Source organism: Canis lupus, chromosome 20, assembly GCF_003254725.2.
Source record: "Canis lupus dingo isolate Sandy chromosome 20, ASM325472v2, whole genome shotgun sequence".
NCBI lineage: Eukaryota > Metazoa > Chordata > Mammalia > Carnivora > Canidae > Canis > Canis lupus.
Window position 1 is genome coordinate 37446269 of NC_064262.1, and position 25081 is coordinate 37471349.

Here is a 25081-nt window from a genome sequence, read left to right on the forward strand (position 1 = left end):
GTTGGTTTCTTTTCATTTTATTAAATATGAAGAAATAATTACATTCTGTTCTAGTTGTGGCTCTCCTAGCTAGCTGTGGGGACGGATCCTGTCTGTGTAAATGTTGACTCTTTCAGAATGGACATGTTGAGATAGAAATGCTTTTACCATCATCATTTTGGTCATCAGACTGTTAAAAATTGGAAGTGCTGAGTAGCACAGCCATGACGCTAGTATATCAGGGATAATCAGTTAACTCACAAATGTTGGAGCTCACCAGGTCATAATACTGTTGGCAGATAAAAGCTGCAGGGCCTGTCCGGAGCTGAGAGCATTCTCAGCAGTGAGTACATCAAGGTTCTGTCCTATTATGTAACAGAATGGCTTTCATCCTATCGGCTCGGCCAGATTAGATGTTTTGGTTGAACCACAATGCTAGGAGGAAATTTTTATTTTCATTGTATCAACGCAAAAATTTTATTTTGAGTCACTTGCCAGAATTTAGAAATTTTGACAGTGGGAACTTTTATTAGAAATATCATTTCTCAACTCTTGCTGGAGTCATCACCATGGCCAGTCTGCTAGCACTGGCACCAATGGTGCTGCTGGTGGCACTGGTGCAGGGCTGGGGAGGCCAGAATCACAGGGACTGGGACACCGCCTCGATACCACTTCCACAAGGACACAGAGCATGTGGCCCACTTCATGACATATCTGTGACTGGGGTGCACTGGCTGCAGAGGAGGCTGTACACCACTAGGCCTTGATCAGTGTCTTCTTGCTCAGTGATGGGCTGGGCATGGGTAGTGGCATGCCCAACTACTACCTGAGCCCACTGCAGCAATTGGTGGGCAGCCTGCAGGAGAATCCACATGCTATGCTGACCATGTCTTTGGCATAGACCTAACTTCTGCAGGAAGCACGTATTTGATCCCTAAAGTTCCCTCTCTGCTCCCATGATACTGTCAGGAACTGTTAACAAGATGGATGAAACGGAAATGGATTTTGCCAAGCAATCACTGTTCATCCAGCACCCTGAGATGAAAACCTGACCTTCCAGCCGTAATTGGTTCTCTGCCAAGTTGAATTAACCAACATCTGGGTCCTGGACTACTTTGGTGGGCCAAAAATAGTAACACCTGAACAATATTACAGTGTCACATTTTAGGGAAGTAGAATGCAGCAAATTTAACAACACCCATGACTTTGCCTGGATAGCTCATACAGACTTGAAGGGCTTAATGTTTCTCTGTGGAATGCTTCCAGATTAACGAGTTTTCTTTCACATACTGGTTTGTTTGCTTGCTTGCTGCTTGCTTGCTTTTTTACAAAATAGAGTTGGACTATTCCTGTATTTCTTGGGAGATGTGGTTGCCTGGTTTTTGTTTTTGTTTTTTCATATTTTGAAGCCATTTTGTAGAGGTATGTCTTTCATTGTAAGTATTTTTCCTTATAGTTTTCCAGCGGTGCTCCTTGAAGAGGAGCCAGTGCCAGATTTAGATTTCCCATTGGCATTTGAAGGTACTCAAAGATGTGTCTTTAATTCCTGGAAGCCACTGTGCTGGAGAGAGGGCCTCACTCACCCACGGCTGCACCTGCACTGCCTGAGCCTATGCGCCCACATATATATGTGGCTGAGACAGACCATGGTGAGACACAAATAGAGCTTCCTCCTCATAGTCCATTTGTGTCTGACAGGCCTGGGTGTTGATCCAACATAGGGCAAAACCATTTCTTATAAAGAACTTCTCTTTTTACTTTTCAAATCTAGAGTAATAATTACCTAGAACAAAAGAAGTTTATGAAACATGTCCTGAATTTGATTTTCCCACCTAAATGAACATGGTATAATCAGTGTCCTCCATTCAAAACATACACATACACACATGTACACGTTACTCTATGTTTTTTGTTTTCTATTTTGCCCCCAAATGGCTTGCAAAAAAAAGGATGCAGGCAGGGAATTTTGTGTTGGTCATTTCCAGTGTTCTTTTGTAAGTAAAGTTTACCTGACATGGACCAGCTTAAGCCAGGCCCAAAACCACCTGTGTTCAAGTACACTTAATAGCTTTTTAAGCAGTGCTGCTCTCAGCAGTGGCCTAAGACTTCCTCAACTCCTGTAAATCTTTAAATAGCTTCCATGCTGTTACTACCTAAATCAGGTCATCAGGAAGCAGATAACATGACTTTTAAAAAAATCATATTTCTTCAGAAAAGAAGAAACTGGTTTTATTACCTGTACACATGATTTCAGAAGATGATACAAGGTCTCTCGTAAAGAGCTGTGTCAGGAACCAGGCTGCTGAATCCTTAAATGGCTGAGAGGAAGAAGGAAGTTGAATACTAGTCGTTATGTTTAAAAACTATAAAGTGAACTTTCTTTAAATCCAACAAACAGCTTCTGTTTAAGAAAAATGATTTAGAGGCACCTGGGTGGCTCAGTTGTTTAAGTGTCCAACTCTTGATCTTAGCTCAGGTCATGATCTCAGGGTCATAGGATTGAGCCCCATGTAAGGTTCAGTGGAGAGTCTGCTTGAAATTCTCCCTCCCACCTCTGCCCCTTTCCCTCCTTGCTCTCACTCTCTCCCTCCCTCACTCTTTCTTAAAAAAAAAAGAAAGAAAAAGAAATGATTTCTATTAAACTTGGTAAAATAGGTTACTCAAAATAATTAAAAGCATTATTTTACTGAGAAGAAAAGAAATGTGGTCATTTCTTATAAAGTTATTATCATTATCATTCTTTTCATGAGACAGCTTTTTTTTTTTAGCATAGTTGACACACAATGTTATGTTAATTTCAGGTGTATTTCTTATAAAGTTTGAGTTCTTATAAAGATGGCTATCTAGGATATGTGATTTTCCAAGAGTTATATTAGTCTTTAGCATCACATCTGCTTAGGGCTTTTTTTCCATAGACAAGAAAACAAAGTTGATTTGAAGCAAATTATCATATGCAATGGCATATGCAGAAAAGAGAAGGGAACCTGGTTGGTGACAGTAATTTATCAGCATAAGGCTAGGTGCACAGAACCCGGCAACTTTGCTGCCATAGAGGATGTACTCATTTAAGATGGTGAGAGTGTATGGAATGAGTGTCTTTGCCAGCTAAAAGTGATCAATGCAGAGATGAATGGGGTAAACCTGCAGCTTTGCTAACCAAAATTACATTGAGGTTGAGGAATATCCTGGAAAGTAGCCATAGAAGATCTGAGATAACTCTCACACATTCTTAGCTGACTGAAAAACTATGCCTCTGCAAGGGAAATGGGAGAACCTCATGAAAAACAAAATACAAGCAATACTTGAAAGTTGGTTACAACTTTGAATGTATCCCCCAAGCCACATGCACATCAGTCAGCAGAAGGTGAGTCCTTATGAGTTTGAGGTGTTTGAAGACAATCTTCACCTATATCATTGGCTGACCCTTGACTAAGCAGACTTGGGAGCGAACCCTCATTCCATGCATCCTAGTATACTTATATTGGGAGTCTCAGAGAACAGAAGAAAAAGGAAGAGGGAGAAAAATACTTAAAGACATAATGGCTGGAAACTTCACATTTGATAGAAAACATTAACTTACAGCTGTAAGAATGCCAGGAAAACACAAGGAGAACCATTTCTAGATACATCATCTGAAAGAGAAAATCTTGAAAGCAACAAAACAACTTACCACGTTCAAGAAAATAATATGATAATGGCTCATAAAAAATAATGGAGGCCAGAAAGCAGTGACATGATATTCAAAGTGCTGAAAAGGATAAAAACTGAACCAGTGTATCCAGTGAAACTGTCCTTCAAAAATGAAGCTGAAATAAGACATTCTTAGATAAACAAAAACAGAATTCACTGCTGGCAGAACTTTCCTATAAAAAAACACTGAAGGAAGAGCTTTAGGCCAAAAGAAAACACCACCAGATGGTTGGCTTGAATCTACAGGAACGACTGAAGGGTAGTGAAAATGGTAAATATAAGACTGTATTTTTTTCCACTTTTCTTCTCCTGATTTCTTAGAAAACATTACATTTTTTAAACAAATAGTTACAACATCATCGTTTAAAGAAGTATGTGAAAGTAGTAGCACAAAGGAATGGAGCTATTTTGGAGCAAAGCTGTACCATTTAACAAAATCAAGTCAGTATCAACCTAAAGTAGATGGTGATAAGTTAAAGATGTGTATTGTAATGCCACTAAAAACAAATAGCGATAAAAATCCAACACAGGAATTAAAGTGGTACACCAGAAATACTTGTTAACACGAAAGGCCGTAAAGAAGAAAAAGAACAAAAAACATAAGAGATATAAAAAACAAATAGTAAATGGCAGACATTAATTCAGTCATATTAATACTGTTACATATTGCAAATAGACTAACCAAATCGCCGGCCAAATTTTAAAAGTAATATCTAACTCTGTGCTGAAGAGACTTGTTCTAGATTCCAAAACAAAAATAAATTGAAAGGAAAAGGAGGGAGAAAGATATAACCTGCAAATACTAACTGTAGTGAGTTGGAATGGCTGTATCAATATCAAATAGACTTTAAGAGAAGAACTGTTACTAGAGACAAAGAGGGGTATCTCATAACATTAAAAATGTCAAGACATTGAAACATAATATTTATGAATGTATATATACCTAACAGTGGAGCCTCCAAATACATGAAGCAGAAACTGACAGAATTAAAAAATTAAAAAAGAGAAATAACCTGGGACGCCTAGGTGGCTCAGTGGTTGGGCGTCTGCCTTCGGCTCAGAGTGTGATCCCGGGATCCAGGATTGGGTCCCACATTGAGCTCCTTGCAGGGCGCCTGCTTCTCCCTCTGCCTATGTCTCTGCTTCTCTCTCTCTCTCTCTCTCTCTCTCTCTCTGTCTTAAATAAATAAATAAATAAATAAATAAATAAATAAATAAATAATTTTTTTAAGAAACAATTTAATATAGTCTCAGTACTCCTTTCTCAGCAGTTGATAGACCAAAAATCTGTGCTCTCTTCTCACCAGTTGATAAACCAACTAGCAAAAAAGTACAAAAGACTTGAATAGCATTGCTAAGGACTGAAAGTTTATGTCCCCCCAGAATTAATATGTTGTAACCTCATCTCCAGTGTGATGGTATTTGGAGGTGGGGCCTTTAGAGGAGGTGATTAGGTTTGCATGTGGTCATAGGGGTGGAGCCACCACAAGGGGATTGTTACTGTATGTGAATCAGAAAGTGGGCTCTCACCAGACACCAGATCTGCTGGCACCTTGGTCTTGGTCTTCTCACCCTCTAGAACTGTGAGAAGTGAATGTTTAAGCTACTTTTCTGTGGTGGGTTTATTATAGCAGCTTTGAGCTAAGGCATGGACTATCAACCAGCTTGACATGCAGTGAAACACTGCACCCAGTAATACACGTTCTTATCAAGCATACCTGCAGCGTTATCTAGGATGGACCATATACTAGGTCATGAAACAAGTTTCAGAATATTTAAAAGGATTGAAATCCTACCAAGGTTTACTCTCTGAACACAATGGGATTTAGACTGGAAATCAGCAACAGAAATCTGGAAAATCCCCAAATATTTGGAAAGGAAGCAGTTAACTTCTGACTAACCCATGAATCAAAGAAAATATCAAGGACAGTTAGAAAAATCTTGAACTGAATTCAAACAAAAACACAATGTATTAAAACTTATGGCTATATCTAAAGCAGTTCATAGAAAGAAACTTCTAGCTTTAAACACATATACTGAAAGGAGTAAAGATCTAAAATAAGTCTATTTTTCCACCTCAAGAAGTTAGAGAAAAAAGCCAATCACACCTGAAGTAGAGGAAACAATAAAAATTGGGATGAAAATAAATGAAAGAGGAAACAGAAAATGCCAGTGCGGTAATGGGTATGACATTTGTGACAATCCATGTTGTTTCTATTGACAAAATTTTGTATACAAAATTTTGGATTATTAAGGTTTTTGAAGTCTTATTGACACTTTTCCTGGCAATACAAAATTAGTGACAGCTGCTTCTTGAATTACTATAAGGATGTTCTCAAAATGTGGCCTCTAGGTAAGCAGCATCAGCATCACTTGAGAACTGGTGAGAAATGCACATTTTCAGGGTGCCTGGATGGCTCTCTCTGTTAAACATCTGACTCTTGATCTTAGCTCAGGTCTTGATCTTAGGGCTGTGAGTTCTAGCCCCACTTTGAGTGTGGAGCCTTCTTAAAGAAAAGAAATGCAAATTCTCTGATCCCACTGCAGACCTATCAATTCAGAAACTCTGAGGATGGGACCCAACAGTCTATGTTTCAACAAGTCCTATAGTAGATGGTTCTGATGCACACTTAGTTGTGGGAATCACTGCTATACGGCTTTAGCTCTAATGGAGGAGCAGGAACTTATTAACAGTAACTGCTATCTTGCTTCTTGGTGGATTAGCAATGATACATGAACCCATTACACAACCTTGGAACTGACATTTTTAAAACTGTTGGTCTCAGCCCTTGTTTGATCCTTTGTTACCAGGAAATACTTCTGGTGACTTAAATATGTGAAAAAAAGCATATGGTAGAAAAGCAGAGCCACATAAAAAGACAGTAGGAAATTTTCATTCCTTTCCCATTGCTCTGCCTATCTCAGGAGGCTGCAGGCCTTTGCTGACAGGAGGAAAAGGAACCCTGCTGCACAGAGCTGCTTTCTAAGGCTGCCAAGAATAACCCTATTAACACTTCTTTTTTTAACACCAACTCAGGGACTATATTTCCTAGCACTGGGACTGGAAGTAGGTAAGTATTAGTGCTTTGCCATACAATGTGAAGTCAGCACTTGAAGGACTGAGGAGGAAGGGGGACCCAGAGACTTATTCTAACTAGTTATTTCTAGCCATAAGAGAACTGTCATCTGCTTCACATCATCCTATGTCAGGTCACTTAATGAATATTAAAAAGACACCAAACCAAAATAAATAAATACTAAATTTTAAAATAAAAAAAATTTAAAAGACACCAAACCTCCAGAAAGTAGGATGGCGGATGTCTATGTTAGTCAGCCATCTGTGTCTTTAAGCCATAAGAGGAGGTTTCTTAATAATGATGGAAATTGAGATGAACTAGAAGATCTCACACATCTTGTTTTGTATTAAACACTAGAACTAATCCTAGGGTAGGTAAGCAAAGGTAAGAGAACTTGGAGGCCTTTTACTTTAATGTGGCAGGCAGATGGTACAGGTGCCTGCTGCTAGTGCATCCCAAAACCCCTCTAAAATGATGGAAAGGGGATTTTAAAGCAAAACAAAAGACAAAAAAGAAGGGAAGCAATGGAAAAGGAGATGGTGGCAATGAGAATTTGGGTAAATTGCTAACACTGGCTTCCCTACCAGCATCTGAAGAAGACCTTACATAGGCTCGTGCCTATCTAGAGTGGTGCAGAGATTAGAGCACCAAGTACTCCTGCAAATAGAGGTGCTGAAAACAGTTGAAAGTCTACATTTAAAGGAGTTGAACCTCATCTCACTTCCCGAACCCTTCCTGTGATTGTTCACCCCGAAGTATCTAGACGGACAGCGGCAGTCTGAAAGGCTAGAGGTACAATTCTGAAGAGCGAGATTATGAGAGGATTTATATTAGTAGTGAGACCTCTGGCCCTTTGAACTTTTTAGCTCCTAGCCTGTGGCAGTCAGGCTTACAGTTCTAAAACAGGAAATTTTTCTCTTGAGAAGTAGATCAAGCAATGAGGGAAAAAATGTAAATTGAGAGCTTTAAGTCAGCTTTTTTTTTTTTAAATATAGCATTTTGTTTTTAAGTAGCAAGTATTGACTTAAATAGGATCAAATATTAAGGAAAACCTGTAAGATGTAAGATAAAGAACACAACAAAAAAGTAAAGGCAGACTGAGAAAAATGTTTTAAAAAACCAAAAACTAGTAAACTAAGATTAGACCTTCAGAGAGTTGATAAGCTATTGCATCCATAAAGTAAGAACAGGAGGCCATAAAACTGAGCATTCACAAAACAGAAAGTTTCTTGGAAATTGAAAATATGACAAACCAACAGAATGAGAAAATATTCATAAATCATATATCTGATGAGAGTCTAACATCAGAATATTTAAGTTCCATAATAATTCAGAAACGGACAAAGGATTTGAATAGATCTATCTACAAAGAAGTCATAGATGTCCATAAAATGTTTAACATCATTAACAGATGACAAAAAATGTTTAACATCATTAATCATTAGGGAAATGTAAAACAAAACTACAGTTAGATACCACTCCATTCTTTACAGGATGGCTGTTATCAAAAGGGGAAAAAAAAAAAAAAAAGGCAAGTGTTGAGGATGTGGAGAAATTGGAACCCTCATACATTGGTGGTGGGAATGTAAAATGGCACAGCCATTATGGGAAATAGTTTGACAATTCCTTAAAAAGGTAAACATTGAATTACTATATCATCCATTAGTTCCACTCCTGGATGTAAAACCAAAGAACTGAAAGCAGGAATTCATAGACATACTTGTATATCAATATCCATAATAGCATGATTCACAATAGGCAAAAGGCAGAAACAGCCTTAAGTGTCTGTTAACTAATGAATAAACAAAATGTAGTATATGCACACAATGGAGTGTTATTCACCCATAAAAACGTAGTGAAGTTGTGACACATGCTGCAACATTAATGAACCTCGAAAACATGCTAACTGAAATAGGCCAGAAGGAAAGGACAAATCTATGATTGTACCTATATCAGGTACCTACAGTAGCAAATTTACTGAGACAGAAAGTAGAATAGAGGTTACCAGGGCCTGGTGGGGAGAGAGGTGAGTTAGTATTTAATGGGTACAGAGTTTCTGTTTGAAATAAAAAGTTTTGTCAGTAGATTGTGGTTATGATCGCACAACATTGTGAGTGTAATTAATGCCACTGATTTATCTATTTAAAATGGTCAAAAGGCAGATTTTATGTGGTGTATTACCAGTTTTTAAAAATTAATAACATACCAAGAAATCAAATTGTGTGTTTTAAATAGGAGAGTTGTATGGTGTGGGAATCCTATCTCAATGAAACCTAGAAAAAAAATGATAGAGTAGGGTGGGGCAATAAGAGGATGGTGGTTAGTGGTTCAAACTTGTAAGGGGTAGTAAATAGGCATAGCACACTAATGCACACTAGAGTGGATATAGACAACAGTATCTTATGTAAGTGTAAGTATGTGCTGTAATAAGTGTCACTACAGTGGCAACAATATATAAATGTATCAAAGTAACTTGTACAACTTAACACATTGTTATATGTCAAATTGATTCAGTTTAAAAATTTTTTAATGATAGCAGAAAGGAAACACTTAGAGAAAGATTAGAAGATGAAGAAATCTCAAGGCAGTACAACAAAGAAGGAGAGAGATAATCAAAAGATCCACCCAAGAGGCCCAGAATCCAAGTGATTGCAAAGCACAGTTCTGCCAAACTTTCTGCCATGGTATAACAAGGATCTGCTTTCCAGTAGCATTTTCATTTCCACCTGTGCCTTCTGCTGCCAAGTCTTTAATGTCTGCCTCTCTCCCACAGTCTATTCAAGGCAGTGGAGGCTTTTTCTCTCCTCCTCAAAATTCTTCCAGTCTCTGTTCCTTCCCAATTCCAAAATCACCCTCCCATTTTTAAAAGTATATTTGTTGCAGTTAACACCCATTTTCCAGGTATCAAAATCTCATCCAAGCAATATCTCCTTTATGAGCTCAAAAGTCCCAGATCTTATTTGAATCATTTAATTGGGTGTATATGAGTGAGGCTCTGGGTATGATCCCTCCTGGGACACTGTTCCTCTGCATTTGTGGATCTTTGAAACCGAAAAACAAGTTTTCTGCTCCTATAATATAGTGATGGCACATGCATGGAATAGTGAGAGATATTCTCATTCAGAAATGGAGAAATGGAGAGGAAAGGGTCATTAGTTCTAAGCAGTCTTTAAGTCCACCTGTTCAGAGTCGTTAGATTCCAAGTCCTAGAAAGAGTCCTCTGTGGCTCAGCACTCTACCCTCTACATCATCCTTTTTCATGAAAGGTAGCACTTGGCTACAGCTGAGTTTTATCAGCCTGTTTCCTCTCTCTAGAATTTTGAGGGGTTTAACAATCTTTCATTGTGTACTGTCTCTACCCCTTTCCATTCATTTGGCAGTGTTCCTGCTGGTATATGGTCCTGCTCAAGAACCTTGTGACTTATGTATCTTACAGGGATTCATTTGACAAATCAAATACTGGTAACATTTTCCTCCAAAATTGGCAAAACTTTTTAAAAAATGATGTGGGGCACCTAGGTGGCTCAGTCGGTTAAGCATCCGCCTTCAGCTTGTGTCATGACCCCAGGATCCTGGGATAGAACCCATGTTGGGCTCCCTGCTCAGCAAAGAATTTGCTCCCTCTCCCCCACTCCCTCCCCCCCTTGTGCTCTCTCTTTCTCACTTCTCCCTCCCCCCCTTGTGCTCTTTCTCACTCCTCCCTCCCCCCCTTGTGCTCTCTCTTTCTCCCTCATTCTCTCACAAATAAATAAAATCATTTAAGCAAATTATAATAGGGGTGTTGGAGCACGTATGGTGAAACAGACCCTTGTAGCCACACAGTGAAGGACTTAAAATGGTATGGATTTTTAGGAGTTGGTTTGAAAATACATTTAAAAATTAAAAATAGGGATCCCTGGGTGGCGCAGTGGTTTAGCGCCTGCCTTTGGCCCAGGGCGCGATCCTGGAGACCCGGGATCGAATCCCACGTCAGGCTCCTGGTGCATGGAGCCTACTTCTCCCTCTGCCTGTGTCTCTGCCTCTCTCTCTCTCTCTCTCTCTCTCTCTCTCTGTGTGACTATCATAAATAAATAAAAATTAAAAAATAAAATTAAAATTAAAAATATTTCTAGCTGTTGGATTTATGGGAAATTATCATAAGGAAATAAAGATGTGAGCAATGCTTTATCCTCATTAAAAAACAAAAAACACAAAAAAACAAAAACAAAACACAAAACCCTTTGGTGCCTGACTGGCTCATTTGGTGGAGCATGCGACTCTTGATCTTAGGGTTGTGTGTTTGAGCTCACCTTGAGTGGAGATTACTCAAAAATAAAATCTAGGGATCCCTGGGTGGCGCAGCGGTTTGGCGCCTGCCTTTGGCCCAGGGTGTGATCCTGAAGACCCAGGATCGAATCCCACGTCGGGCTCCCGGTGCATGGAGCCTACTTCTCCCTCTGCCTGTGTCTCTGCCTCTCTCTCTCTCTCTCTCTCTCTGTGTGACTATCATAAATAAATTTAAAAAATTAAAAATATATATATATCTTATTTAAAAAAAATAAAATCTAAAAAAACCCTATGGTATTTGCAAATGATAGCTTATATAGGAACCATTAAAAAGTATTATTTAACAAAAATAAGGCTTGTAGGGATGCCTGGGTGGCTCAGTGGTTAAGCGTCTGCCTTCAGCTCGGGCATGATCCCGGGATCCAGGATCAAGTCCTGCATTGAGCTCTCTGCAAGGAGCCTGTTCTCCCTCTGCCTGTGTCTGCGCGTGTCTGTCTCTCTCTCTCTGTGTCTCTCATGAACAAATAAATCTTTTAAAAAAATGTCTTGTTGAAAAGCATTAATCTCAGGGGGACTGTTCAGTGTATCTTTTTTTATTATTATTTCTTACTTGTGTATTTTAAGTACTCTCTATCCCCAACATGGGGCTCAAACTCCCAACCCCAAGATCAGAAGTCACATGCTTTTCTGACTGAGCTGCCCAGGCACCCCTCTTCAGTGTATCTTTAGTGTAGATATATATAGTTTACATTATATTGTATGATACGCATGTTCTCTATTTCCTTAATTCTAAGATTCCATTAATTTTGACATACCCATATAATAACTGTTAGGGTAAAAAAAAATTTAGAGACTTTAAGATGGAGAGGAAGTATATATGAGATTATTTCCATGATTTTACAGGTAATCTGTTTTCTTCTTTATACCTTTGTTTATCATCAGGAATGACTGCATTGAGCATATATTATTAACGTGGTTATTTTTATTGTGTAGACCCTTTGTTTATTTATGTATTTATTTAAATGAGGGCGGTTGGTTGTAACTCAAAAAGGCAATTTTGAGTAGAGGCTCTCGGGAATACAGATATCCTGCTATTTGTCCTGAATCTCGCCCTTGAAGGTCTAGAAAAGAATGAAATATATTAGTATGTGTTGTTTGAATCCTTTTTTTTTTTTTTAAGATTTTATTTATTTATTCATGAGAGACAGAGAGAGAGAGGCAGAGGGAGAAACAGGCTCCATGCAGGGAGCCCGACATGGGACTCGATCCCGGAACTCCAGGATCACACCCTGGACTTAAGGCGGCACTAAACCGCTGAGCCACCGGGGCTGCCCTGTTGTTTGAATCCTACATCTGATTGCCATATCTCTTTAATGGGAGCCTTTTTGTCTTTTTCACCGAAGAAGCTGAAAAGAGTGAAGACTCCTCAGGCACCACAGGCCTCTCTGGCTTACATCGCACATACAGCCAGGACTGCAGCTTTAAGAACAGCATGTACCACGTTGGAGACTACGTGTATGTGGAGCCCGCAGAAGCCAGCCTGCAACCACACATAGTCTGCATTGAGAGGCTGTGGGAAGATTCTGCTGGTAAGTTGGTTTTCAATCAAAGGGCACGCTGGTGACATGTGACTGTTTTACTCCTCCTCGGTCCTCAGGGAAAAAAATTGTAACTCAGACATTTTATTCCTTGCAACAATAGTTGTTCTACAGTGTATTATTGGTAAAGAGAACCTAGCAACCTCTATATGAAAAACATAGGATCTAGCACTCTTGGGCCAGTGAGTGGCACAGTTGAGTCAAAGGCACAACTTCCTGAAGTGAGGTTGAGATTCATTCACTCAATGGGTATTTCTTTAAAACACACAGTAAACCAAACTGTAGGATGGCAGAGCCTCACAGGAACTAAGGACTCATGTTTTGCCTCTGGCAATACCACTCTGGTACAAATCACAAATGAAAAGGAAATTATTATAGTGTGATATGGACCTTGACTTAGAATTTGATTTCAAAAAGGCGTCCTAGAAAAGTTGCCTTTAATTTAGAACATGGAGAACAAATAGGAGTTAATGAAGCCAGAGCAGAGATATGATTCAGGCAGTCCAGTTCCCTCAGCTGCTTCTCATGAAATACCTTTGTATTCCTTTCCCTGAGTGTGTATCCTGTCCACAACAGAGTAGGGCAGGTATCATCACCTTATTCATCATGTATATTATACATCTTTTAATATGAGGGGGAAAGTTGTATTTTTTTTAGACCTCATCATTCTTCATTACTTTAAAGTATCATTTCTTTAAGATAAATATTTTAAGAAACTGTGGCCTAAAAAGCACATTGTTATTATGTTCAGGCCATGGCAGAATGGATGGAGAATTTGCTCATTTTGCAAAGAATGTGTGATTTCTATTAATGGTAATTCCCTCTCTCCCCCTTTTTGTTTTTGAGGTGAAAAATGGTTGTATGGCTGTTGGTTTTATCGGCCAAATGAAACATTCCATCTGGCTACACGAAAATTTCTAGAAAAAGAAGTTTTTAAGAGTGACTATTACAATAAAGTTCCTGTTAGTAAAATTCTAGGAAAATGTGTGGTCATGTTTGTCAAGGTAAGAAACTCATTATTCCCCAAAGTACAAATCATTCCATGAAAATAACATTTTCAAACAAAAAATAATAATATTTACAAATTAGGTGCTCTGTAAAAATCTTCAAAAAAATTTTTTAAGCTGTATCTATATAGCTGTGTGTAAAGATTTGGGAAGAAATTAATCTGATCATGATGATGAAAGACCACCATTGGCTGCCTACACTATATAACTATATGCGGTTAGCTTAAAATTTTTTATATTGCCAGGCTAATTTTTGAGAATGACATTTTCTGAAAGATCATTTAAAATTATCAGTGTGCTTTTTAGGTAACAAAGTATACTTTGTGTATCTATCTGATACAGGCACATTGAGCCCTATCCAAAGCTTTTAGGAACATTATAAAGCTGTATGAAATGCTAATATATTTTCAAAAGGGCAGTTAGTAAGCTAAAGGATATATGTATTTAATAAGCCATTCTGTAGCAGGGAAATGCTTGTACATCTCTAACCATTTACTATTTGTTGTTAACTATCAGAAAGTCTTAACGGTTTATTTTTGTTCGTTTGCTTGATTGACGACGTGTGGTTTTGGTTTTTTTGGTTAACTGGTTTTCAGAAAATGCACCTAACTAATAATCTTATTCTTATATCTCCCAGGAATACTTTAAATTATGCCCAGAAAACTTTCGAGATGAGGATGTTTTTGTCTGTGAATCACGGTATTCTGCCAAAACCAAATCTTTTAAGAAAATTAAACTGTGGACCATGCCCATTAGCTCCGTTAGGTTTGTCCCTCGGGATGTGCCCTTGCCTGTGGTCCGAGTGGCCTCTGTATTTGCAAATGCAGATAAAGGGGATGATGAGAAGAACACAGACAACTCAGAAGACAGTCGAACTGAAGACAGTTATAACTTGGAAAAGGTAGGTAGCTAGAAGCCACACAAAAGAATTTTACATTTCAAAATACCTGTTCCAAGGCCTATTCCAAGGCACTGAGCCTGGGTGGCTCATTCAGTTAAACATCTCCCTTTGGCTTAGGTCATGATCCTGGGGTTCTGGGATCGAGCCCTGCATGGGGCTCCCTGCTCAGCAAGGAGCCTACTTCTCCCTCTCCCTCTCCCCTTTTCCCCTGTTTATGCTCTCTTTCTCAAATAAATACATAAAATCTTTAAAAAAAAATTTTTTTTTAAAAACCTATTCCAAAAAAAAAAAAACCTATTCCAGAAAATAAGTGAATAAAGCATTCAAATTCAGAATGAAAAAGTACAACAACAAAAAACCTTAGCCAAACAGAAAGAAGGGAATTATATAAGAAGGACAGAAATTAAGGCTTAGAAAACTACAGTAGAATTTAAAAGTAATTTTTAATTCTTTAACTTTTTATTCTTAAAAAACTTTAATTCTTAAAATTTAAATTCTCCAAGTGCTAATTCTTGACATGTCCAATGAGATAAACTACCAACTATCCTAATAAAAAAATAAGGCAATTAAGTTCAGACGTACACATGTAGAAGAAATTTGAAGAATTTACATTTCTGTTAGTAAATTTGAAAGCCTGAATAAAATGAATAATTTTCTAGGACACTGTAAATTACTGAAGAATCCAGAAGAGATGTAACGAAGTGGACAACATCAAAAAAAATTTTTTAATGCCTTGAGAGCTAATCACAGAGTACTCAAATTCCATTCTTTTAACCCTTTTAAGAGACCTATAATTATAATACTGTTTAAATTATTTCAAAGCATGGAGAACAAAGAAAACTTCCCAGTTTATTTTACAACAAAACTAGGATGATCCTAATTCCAAAGCCTGACAAAATAAAACAGAAAAGGTACAGTTCAATCTAACTTACGAATTTTGATGCAAAAAATACTTGGAGAAAATGGTTTTTTATTTATAAGTGAAATCAAATTAGTTATTTAAGAATAATATGACCAAGTAGGTAAGAGTTCATTCTAGAAATGCAAGGATTGGTCAGAATGAGGAAAATTCAGTAATATACATCATTATATTAATAGATCAAAGGAGAGATTATTTGATAAAGTACAGCAACTGTATTTAAGTCTTTAGATGGTATTTCCTCAAAGTGATTTTTTTTAAGTTATATTTGTTTCTTATGCCTAAAGCCTGCTTGCTCTACGGTTACCTATATTTTTCCAAAAGTAGCCAATGCAGACCAAAATAGCAAAATATTGACAATAAAGTGGCAATCATAAAGATCATAGGGGAGCACTTAACTAAAGTTTTGAAAAACAGGATTCAACAAAGGAATTTCAAAATCCATATACGAGTCAATAACTTTTTTTTTGTAAGATTTATTTATTGATTTATTTGAAACAGAGAGAGACAGCAAAAGAGAGTACAAGCAGTTAGGAGAGGGAGAAGCAGGCTCCCCACTAAGCAGGGAGCCCAATGTGGGGCTCAGTTCCAGGGCCCTCGGATCATGACCAGAGCCGAAGGCAGACGCTCAATCACCTCAGCCACCCAGACACCCAGTAGCTTTTTTATATAAACCAAACTATAATTCACAGGACTCTTGAAAGTAAAATGAAAACGTTGACTATCATGTTGAATATATTTTATCAACTGTTAGGATAATCATATAGAAGAAAATACCTGATTCACCTTAACAACAAAATACATTGAGAAATAACCTTAAAAGGAATACTTGGAACCTATGGGACGAGAAACCGGCCACTCAAGGATGTAAAAGATTTGGATAAATTGTTTTCAGAATTTGACAAAATGAGGGCACCTGGGTGGCTCAGTTGGTTAAGCCTCTGCCTTTGGCTCAGGTCATGATCTTGGGGTCTTGGGATCAAGCTCCACATTGGGCTCCCTGCTCAGCGGGGAGCCTGCTTCTCCCTCTCCCTTTGCTACTCCCCCGCTTGTATTCTCTTGCTTGTGCTCTCTCTCAAATAAATAAAATCTTAAAAAACAAAACAAAACTTGGAAAAAATAGACTTCTTAGTGTCTTAGAAAAGAAATCCATTTTACTGTCCTAACAGTGTTACAAGAGAAAGGGAGCTGAGGAAAACGTGATCTTCTTTACACTTTACTAGTATGTTTGGGAGTTATAGAGATGTTAATTTTGAAAGAATAAGAAATACCAATGGAAGCCAACATGGGAATTAACCCACATTTCTTATTAGAATTCATAAGACTCCAAGGTCCTCTATGTGCATGCAATTTTTTTCCTTTTGTCTCCTGTCTTTATTTTAATACTGCCTGACCGAAACAAGTCATTCCTGGAACTTTTTAAAAGAATACCTTCAGCAGGTAGAGCATGCAGCTCTCATTCTTGGGGTTGTGAGTTCCAGCCACATTTTGGGCAGAGAGGTTACTTTAAAAAAAAAAAAAAAACCTTCAGAACACAACCAACCCATTTCCAAAAGAGAAAGTTATTCTTAATTTTGGGGCTACTTTATAGCTCCCATTCCTATAGATTTCCCCTCACCCATTATATGTGTGACCTCATGCATTCTTCAGGATTTTCCAGAAGAACCATTTATATATCACATCTGAAGTCATAAAGATCAAAACAAATTGTTTGGACCTTCTGAAGGATATTTTTCTTTTTTTCAGTTTGAAGTTCAGATACTCTCAAGGAGATGCAGTAGAAAATGTTGGGGTTCTGGAGTTTCCTCAGCTTTTATATGTTTTGGAATTAGTATGTTTAAAACACCTCATGCTTTGCCTATTCTCTGCATCAGATCAGAACTGTCCTTTTTTCTTTTTCTTGTTTTAAGATTTTATTTATTTGTTTGAGAGAGAGAGAGAGAGAGAGACAGAGAGAGACAGAGCATGAGCCAGGGGAGTGGCAGAGAGGAAGGAGAAGCAGACTCCCCGCTGAGCACAGAGGGCAATGCAAGGCTCCATCCCAGGATCCTGAGATCATGGCCTGAGCTGAAGTCAGACGCTTCACTGAGCTATCCAGGCTACCCTTTTCATTTTCTATTTTTTGCCAAAACTATAAAACCACAATAATGAATGTGCATTCAAGGCTTTTCCTAAGTCAGACATTGTTCTGCATACTTGATGTGGAGTATGTCATTGAATCTTCCTAACAGCCCCATATGTTGGGTACGCTGCCTTTGTTTTATAGGTGACCTAACAGGTCAAGTAATTAGCCCAGCATCACAGCAGCCAGTAGGTGACAGAGCTTGTTATTTATTTAGAAACAGAGTGTATGTGTTTATATCACAGAGGCTATACTTTTCCATCCCAGAATAAATAAAAATGATAACTTTATTTTTATTAATGATAATTTAAAACCATTAGTTGTTAATGTTAAAAAATTGAGAGTTTGGGGGGAAAAAAATTGAGAGTTTGGGACACCTGGGTGGCTCAGCAGTTGAGTGTGTGCCTTTGGCCCAGGGCCTGATCCGGGGATCTGGGATCAAGTCCCACAATGGGCTCCTTGCAGGGAGCCTGCTTCTCCCTCCATCTGTGTCTCTGCCTCTCTCTCTCTCCCCCCCCCCTTTGTCTTTCATGAATAAATAAATAAAATCTTTTTTTTTAAAAATTGAGAGCTCAATAAATGTAGTGAAGAGGAAGCTCGTGCAGAATTTGCTCTTTATGCTCCATAGCAGTGTATGAGTAAGACTGCTCTTGAATGCTGATCCATTCTGTGTGGTACTTTTTTTGCTGAAGGCTATGGGAATGGGGGGGATTGGGCAAAGGGATAAAAGGACCTTGGAGTAACATTTTATGAAACTTAAGCAGAAGCGTTGTACAGTGGCAGTATCGTAGCCAATGAGATTTATCTGAGGCACGATTATTTGCTAATTGAAACATAAGTAGAAATTTAAAATAAATGCAGTATTTAAGAAGACTCAGTTTGATTTCAGAACCCCAATCTTTAGGCTTCCAATCTTCATCAAAACATCTACTTATAGTTATTTTTTTCTTTTAAGTTAATATGGAAAGTCAGCTTTTCTTTCTTAACTTTCTCTGTCTCCTCCTTGATCGTCAGCTGTCTATCTTCAACCAGTTTCCTTTACCACAGGAGAAAGAAGATGTCCCTGTGGAAATGTCAAACGGTGAACCAGGTTGCCACTACTTTGAGCAACTCCGTTACAATGACATGTGGCTAAAGGTTGGCGACTGTGTCTTCATCAAATCCCATGGCCTGGTGCGCCCTCGAGTGGGCAGGTGGGTGTTACTGAATCAGGGAGGATGCAGTTGGGGCTGATGATTTGGAGGGGGTAGAAATTCATCACTCTTGAGGATGAAGTCAAAAGTTGTCATCATTCCCCTATGATCCTGTAACTTCCCCAGCTTCCTCACACCTGCTTGTCCTGCTTTTGTCTCTAGCCACACTTCCTTCTTTATTTTTTTTAAAGATTTATTTATTTATGATAGACAGAGAGAGAGAGAGAGAGAGGCAGAGACACAGGAGGAGGGAGAAGCAGGCTCCATGCCGGGAGCCCGACGCGGAACTCGATCCCGGGACTCCAGGACCGGGCCCTGGGCCAAAGGCAGGCACTAAACCGCTGAGCCACTCAGGGATCCCCCACACTTCCTTCTTTAAATCCTCCCCATGAATTTTTCTTTTCTTCTCCTGCCATTTACTGAATTGTCATCCCAGAAATCTCCCTGCCCCCCTCACATGATGAACTCTTAGCTTAAACTTAGATAGCTCTTCCTTAAGGAATCCTTTCCTGTCCCCTGCAGACTGGATTAGGTCTCCCCATTACTTTCAGAGCACATGCCAGGTTATTTTACTTTGGGTTTCCATACCAGACTGCAAATTCCCTAAGAATAGGGGAATTTTTTGCTTTTTGCTTGCCTTTGTATTCCATGCTCTAAGCACGATGCATGAAACATAGTAAAGGCTCAGACATTTATTGAACAAGTAAGTGAGTGAAAGTTTGGTTACATGGCACAAAACAGCAAAGACAGAGTCAGGTACAAGACTGGGCAGTAGTGGATAGTAGTTATGAGTAGTGGGTCTTGGTATGAGTTCCAGCCCTGCTGGCTGCATATCCTTAGGCAAATGATTGACTTCTCTGAACTCCAGTTTCCTCATTCTATTTTCTCTTCATTCAATAATCATTTGTTATAAACTTCGTATTTGCTAAGCTATAAGGATACCTTGGTGAATAAAACAGACAAATAGCCTTAATACTGTGGATCTTTGTTCTAGTGGGAAGACAATAAACATTGTGAATAAAAAAAAAGAGTACAGTACATTAAGTTGTGATATGTGCTGTGGAAAAAATAGAAAAGACTAGGGAATTAGGAGTGCCATGGTCAAAGTTGAAGAGATGCAGAAGTTTAAATAGGGTGGTGTATCTAGACCTGAGAACTGATAGTTGAGCTAACACTTGAAGAAACTAAGGGAGTGAGTAATGTGAATATCCAGGGGGAAACCTTCCTAGGAAGCAAAACAGCCAGTATGAAGACCTGAGAGAGAAGTGTGCCAGGCCTGTCCAGATCTGGAGAGTTTGTTACAGGAGGAGTGAACAGTGCATTGAATTAGATAGAAGATGAGGGTTCACAGCATATGGTGCAACTCTTGTGGACCTTAGAGACCATTGTTGGTACTTGGGCTTTTACTGAATTAAAGGGAGTACCATTGGATTCTTTCTTTTTCTTTTCTTTTTTCTTTTCTTTCTTTCTTCCTTTCATTCATTCATTCATTCATTTTTAAGATTTTATTTACTTGAGAGAAAGCAAGCCCAAGTTAGGGGAGAGGCAGAAGAAGAAATAGAAATAGACTCCCCAGGAAGAGACATGGCAGGAAGCCAGACATGGAGCTTGTTCCCAGGACCCCAAGATCATGACCTGAGCCAAAGGCAGACACTCAACTTACTGAGTCACCCAGGTGCCCCACTTGGATTCTTTTAAGCATAGATGTGATAACTGAATTAGTTCTTAGCAGGATTACTCTGCTACTGGTTGTTGAGAATAGCCTTAAAGGGTCAAAGAGAAGCAAGGAAATTTGCTAGGAGGCCGTTGGCAATTATTTAGGCACCAGTGATTGGTGACTCAGACCAGCAGTCAGATCCTGTTGTTAATAGGAAAGGTTGAGTTAATAGGATTCCTGATAAATGGGATGTGGGGTCCAAGAGAGAAGGAGTCAAGGGTGACCTCTGTGTTTTGGCCTGAGGAACTGGAAGGGTAGAGTTAACACAAACGAAAGTGAGGATGTTGCTTCATGTCAGGAACCACAAGACAATGGCGACAGTAATCCCAACTTGACTGGAGGTGGTTGTGAGGAATGGTATGATACCTAGCACACAGCAGTCAGATGTGAATTTTTATTTTTGTCTAGGGAGATAATATCTGGCTTTCATCAGATTCTCAAGAGGTGAAGGGCTGTATTACCTTGACACACAAAAAGGTCATGTACCCCATTGTCTTAAATACCTGCCACTCGTGTGAGCTGACCCCAAATATGGATGGTTTGTCTACTCCACTTGACGAGTCCAATGATAGATGCTCAGTTTTGTTTTCATCATGAGCATTTCAGGAAAAAAAAACCTGGGGCTTAGCTAAAACTATTAAGTCATATGCCTTGGTATTGTGTTAAAAAAAATTTTTCCCTCAGATGAGTAGCCAATGTCCATCTCTCTTTTCAAATGTCTTCTCTACTCAAAGTGGGAAAAAGTCAAGGAAACTGTGTTATCAAAATAGTCAACGGAACTCCTAAGTAGTTAAATATCAGTAAGTTTTCAGTTAAAAGAATTTTTGATAAATTAACCCTTCAAAAATGAAACATATCAGAATTCTATTTTAATGGAATTTCTCCATTTTTCCCCCTAAGAATTGAAAAGGTATGGGTCCGAGATGGAGCTGCATATTTTTATGGCCCTATCTTCATTCACCCAGAAGAGACAGAACATGAACCCACAAAAATGTTCTACAAAAAAGAAGTATTTCTGAGTAATCTGGAAGAAACCTGCCCCATGACATGTATTCTGGGTATGTATTTATGCCTTTTCATTTAATCACATTCATCCTACAACAATTGATTAAATATTCCTGTGTTAGGCACTCTTCTAGGTACTAGGTATACAGCGATAAACAGACCAGAGTCTGCTCCCCTAGAGACGTAACAATGGGGCATAGGTTGGGGAGTCAGTAAATGAATTAAGTCTATAGAAGATCAGGTAGCAATGAGAGCTCTGAATGAGAATAAGGCAGAGGAAGGGGATGGAGAGTAATGTTGAAGGGAGAACTTGTTTTAGGTAATGTGGTCACCAAAATCCTTTCTGATAGGTGACATTAGTAGAGCGCTGAAGACAGCGAAGAAGAAAACCATCTGAATATAGATAGCCATTCCTCGTTTTATTGTGCTTTGCTTTATTGCGCTTCATGGATGCTGTTTTTTTTTTTACAAATTGAAAGTTTGTGGCAACCCTGTGTCAAGCAAGTCTGTCAGTGCCATTTTTCCAACAGCATTTGCTCACTCTGTGTCTCTGTCACATTTTGGTAATTCTCACAATATTTCAAATTTTATTACTGTTATATTTGAGATGCTGCGATCATGATAAAACTTTAATGGGGATGCCTGGGTGGCTCAGCAGTTGAGCATCTGTCTTTGGCTCAGGGACTGATCCCAGGATCTGGGATTGAGTCCCACATCAGGCTCCCTGTGAGGAGCCTGCTTCTTCCTCTGCCTGTGTCTCTGCCTGCCTCTCTCTCTCCCTGTGTGTATCTCATGAATAAATAAATAAAATCTTAAAAAAAAAAAACAAAAAACAACTTTAATGGATGAGGAGTTTTTTCTTATGGATGAGCAATGGCAGTGGTTTCTTGAGAAGGAATCTACTCATGGTGAAGTTGCTGTGAAGATTGTTAAAATGGTAACAAAAGCACTAAAATGGTAACAAAAGATTTTAAATATCATGTAAACTTAGTTGTTAAAGCACCATCAGGATTTGTGAGAATTGACTTCCAGTTTTGAAAGAGGTTCAACTGTGAGTAAAATGCTATCAGACAGCATCACATGCTACAGAGAAATCATTTGTGAAAGGAAGAGTCAATCAATGTTGCAGACTTCACAGTTGTCTTACTTTAAGAAATTGCCACAGCCACCCCAACCTTCAGCAATCACCATCCCAATTAGTCATTGGCCATCATCATCTAGGCAAGACCCTCCACCAGCAAAAAGATGAGGATGCCTACCTGCCTCAGTCGGTAGAGCATGTGACTTTTGATCTCCGGGTTTTGAGTTCAGGCCACACCTTGGATATAGAGTTCACTTTTAAAAAAAGGTTACAACTCCCTGAAACCTCAGATGCTGGTTAGCAATTTTTAGCAATAATGTTTCTTAATTGTAGTGTGTACATTGTTTTTTAGACATAATGCTATTACACACTCATTGGACTACAGAATAGTATAAACAAAACTTTTATATACAATGGGAAACCAGAAAATCATTTGACTTGCTTTCTTGTGATACTCACTTTATTAAGGTGATCTGGAACTGAACCTACAATATTTCCAAGGTATGCTTGTATCTGAGATTTTACTCTTTTTAGGCACAGCAAACGTGAAATGCAGAGCCCTTAAGGCATAGTATCTGGGCATGTTTGAGACACAGTAAGAAAGCTGGTGGCTGAAGCAGGCAGAGCAGGAAGGAGAGTGTGGCAGGAAATGAGCCCCGCTCACCCCAGGGCACAGTCATGGTAGGTCTGTTGGAGTGTGCTGAGATTGAGTTTGGAGCAGATAGGAAGTCCTGTGGGGATTGTGAGTTGAGAGGCAGTGGTGAGCCATCATATGCACTGGAGGAATCACTGTGGCTGGAGTATGGAGAATATGTAAGAATAAGGTAGGAAGCATGGAAAGGAGTTAAAAGACTTTTACAGTTTCCTTTGGACCCTTAACCCTAGTAATGTTGTCCGTAATCCAGAAATGATCAAGGCTCGTGTTGGGGTTTCTGTTCAGTCATCCTACTGAGTGTTCCCATGCACTCTGCTTCTCAGATATAGTTATATGCATCATAGGCTGTCATTGTTTTCAGCAGTTTTTTGTTTTTTGGTTTTTTTTAGATTTCATTTATTTATTCATGAGAGACAGAGAGAAAAGCAGAGACACAGGCAGAAAGAAGCAGGCTCCATGCAGGGAGCCAGATGCAGGACTCAATCCCGGCACTTTGGGATCATGCCCTGGGCCGAAGGCAGATGCCCAACCGCTGAGCCACCCAGGTGTCCCAGCTGTTATGTTTCTTCTTGCCCTGAATTAGTCCTGCAGCTTACTTATAAACCAACTACTCTTCCCATCTTTTGGTATAGTTTTCCAAAAAGTTACTAAGTATACACTTTATATTGATTCCACATGGTTATAAAGAAGCCACCATCATCATGCTTATGGCCAAGAGGAAATAACTGTTTTACACTTAGACTTTATTTATTCACTAAGTTTACCTACATTGTTTTGGTGCTTCGAATTTTTTCAGAAGTGGATATGATAAAAATACCTGAATGGCTGGTAGTTCAACACGTTTTCCTCTTTGCACCCTTGTGTACCTTGGGGAGAGAGGGATCAAAGGCTAGTGAAGTTACTAAGTCCTTCTTGAGTTTCTATAGCAGAGAATATCTTCCTTTTAACTCATGATCCAGACTAAAGTTCCCTAAGACCTTACCCCCAGCCAGAAGACTCAAAAGGGAGCATGGTAAATGTGAGACTGAAGTCTCCTTTGTTAAGGTAACCATATCATTTATTGCTTTTTTTCTTAGTGACTACACTGGGAATTCATCTTAAATTTGTGGCAATCTAGTTTGAGTCAGTACTACCTTAGCTTCCATTGTATATTAAACTCTCCTCCTCTACAGCACCATCCCTCCTCATTTGTGTTATTGTCAGAAATTACATCTTATATTGTATGTATTTACTGACATAAATTTATAATTAAATCATATAGGAGGGAAGAAAGGAGAATTCAAAACAAAATACAATATTGGCTTTTATATTTACATATGTGGTTACCTTTATTGGTGTTTTTATTTCTTTGTGTGGTGTCACGTCATTATCTGATGTCCTTTCATTTCAGCCTGAGGGTTTCCCTTTAATATTTCTTTTTTTTTTTTTTTTTTTTTTTTAAGATTTTATTTACTTATTCATGAGAGAGACAGAGACAGGCAGAGGGAGAAGAAGCAGGCTTGCTGCAGGAAGCCTGATGCAGGACTCAATTCCAGGACCCCAGGATCATGACCTGAGCCAAAGGCAGATGTTCAACCACTGAGCCACCTAGGCACCCCTCCTTTAATATTTCTTGTAGACCAGGTCAACTAACAACAAACTCCCTTGTCTTTTGTTTATCTAGAAGTATCTTGGTCTCCATTTTTGAAGGGTACTTTTGCTGTGTGTAGAATTCTCCATTGACAATTTTTTCTCTCATGCCTTCCATTAAATTGGGGGAGTTTTTGGTCTTCACATATTCTTTCTTCTCCTTTCTCTCTCTCCTCCCTCTGAGATTCCCATTAGGCCTACATTGATGTGCTTTATGGTGTGTCACAGTTTCATAGACTGCT

The 25081-nt window shown here is 38.8% G+C and overlaps 1 protein-coding gene, 1 non-coding gene and 1 pseudogene across 32 annotated transcripts in view; all 3 read left to right on the forward strand.

Moving 5' to 3' along the window:
* PBRM1 (polybromo 1) overlaps positions 1-25081 on the forward strand; it is a 121142-nt gene that overhangs the window by 68395 nt on the left and 27666 nt on the right. For 25 of the 31 annotated variants that reach the window (XM_025456113.3, XM_025456117.3, XM_035702407.2 and 22 more), the window contains 5 exons: positions 12416-12601; positions 13457-13614; positions 14255-14518; positions 18607-18752; positions 21370-21527. In XM_025456113.3, the coding sequence (XP_025311898.1) occupies positions 12416-12601; positions 13457-13614; positions 14255-14518; positions 18607-18752; positions 21370-21527 (912 nt within the window). The remainder of the gene's footprint in view (positions 1-12415; positions 12602-13456; positions 13615-14254; positions 14519-18606; positions 18753-21369; positions 21528-25081) is intronic. The other 6 variants (XM_049097860.1, XM_049097863.1, XM_025456107.3 and 3 more) reach the window with 1 other exon arrangement.
* Positions 7-1588, forward strand: LOC112665893 (protein CREG1-like; annotated as a pseudogene).
* LOC112666135 (U4 spliceosomal RNA) lies at positions 18325-18464 on the forward strand. Its single transcript, XR_003140759.1, has one exon. It is a non-coding gene; the product is annotated as a U4 spliceosomal RNA (small nuclear RNA).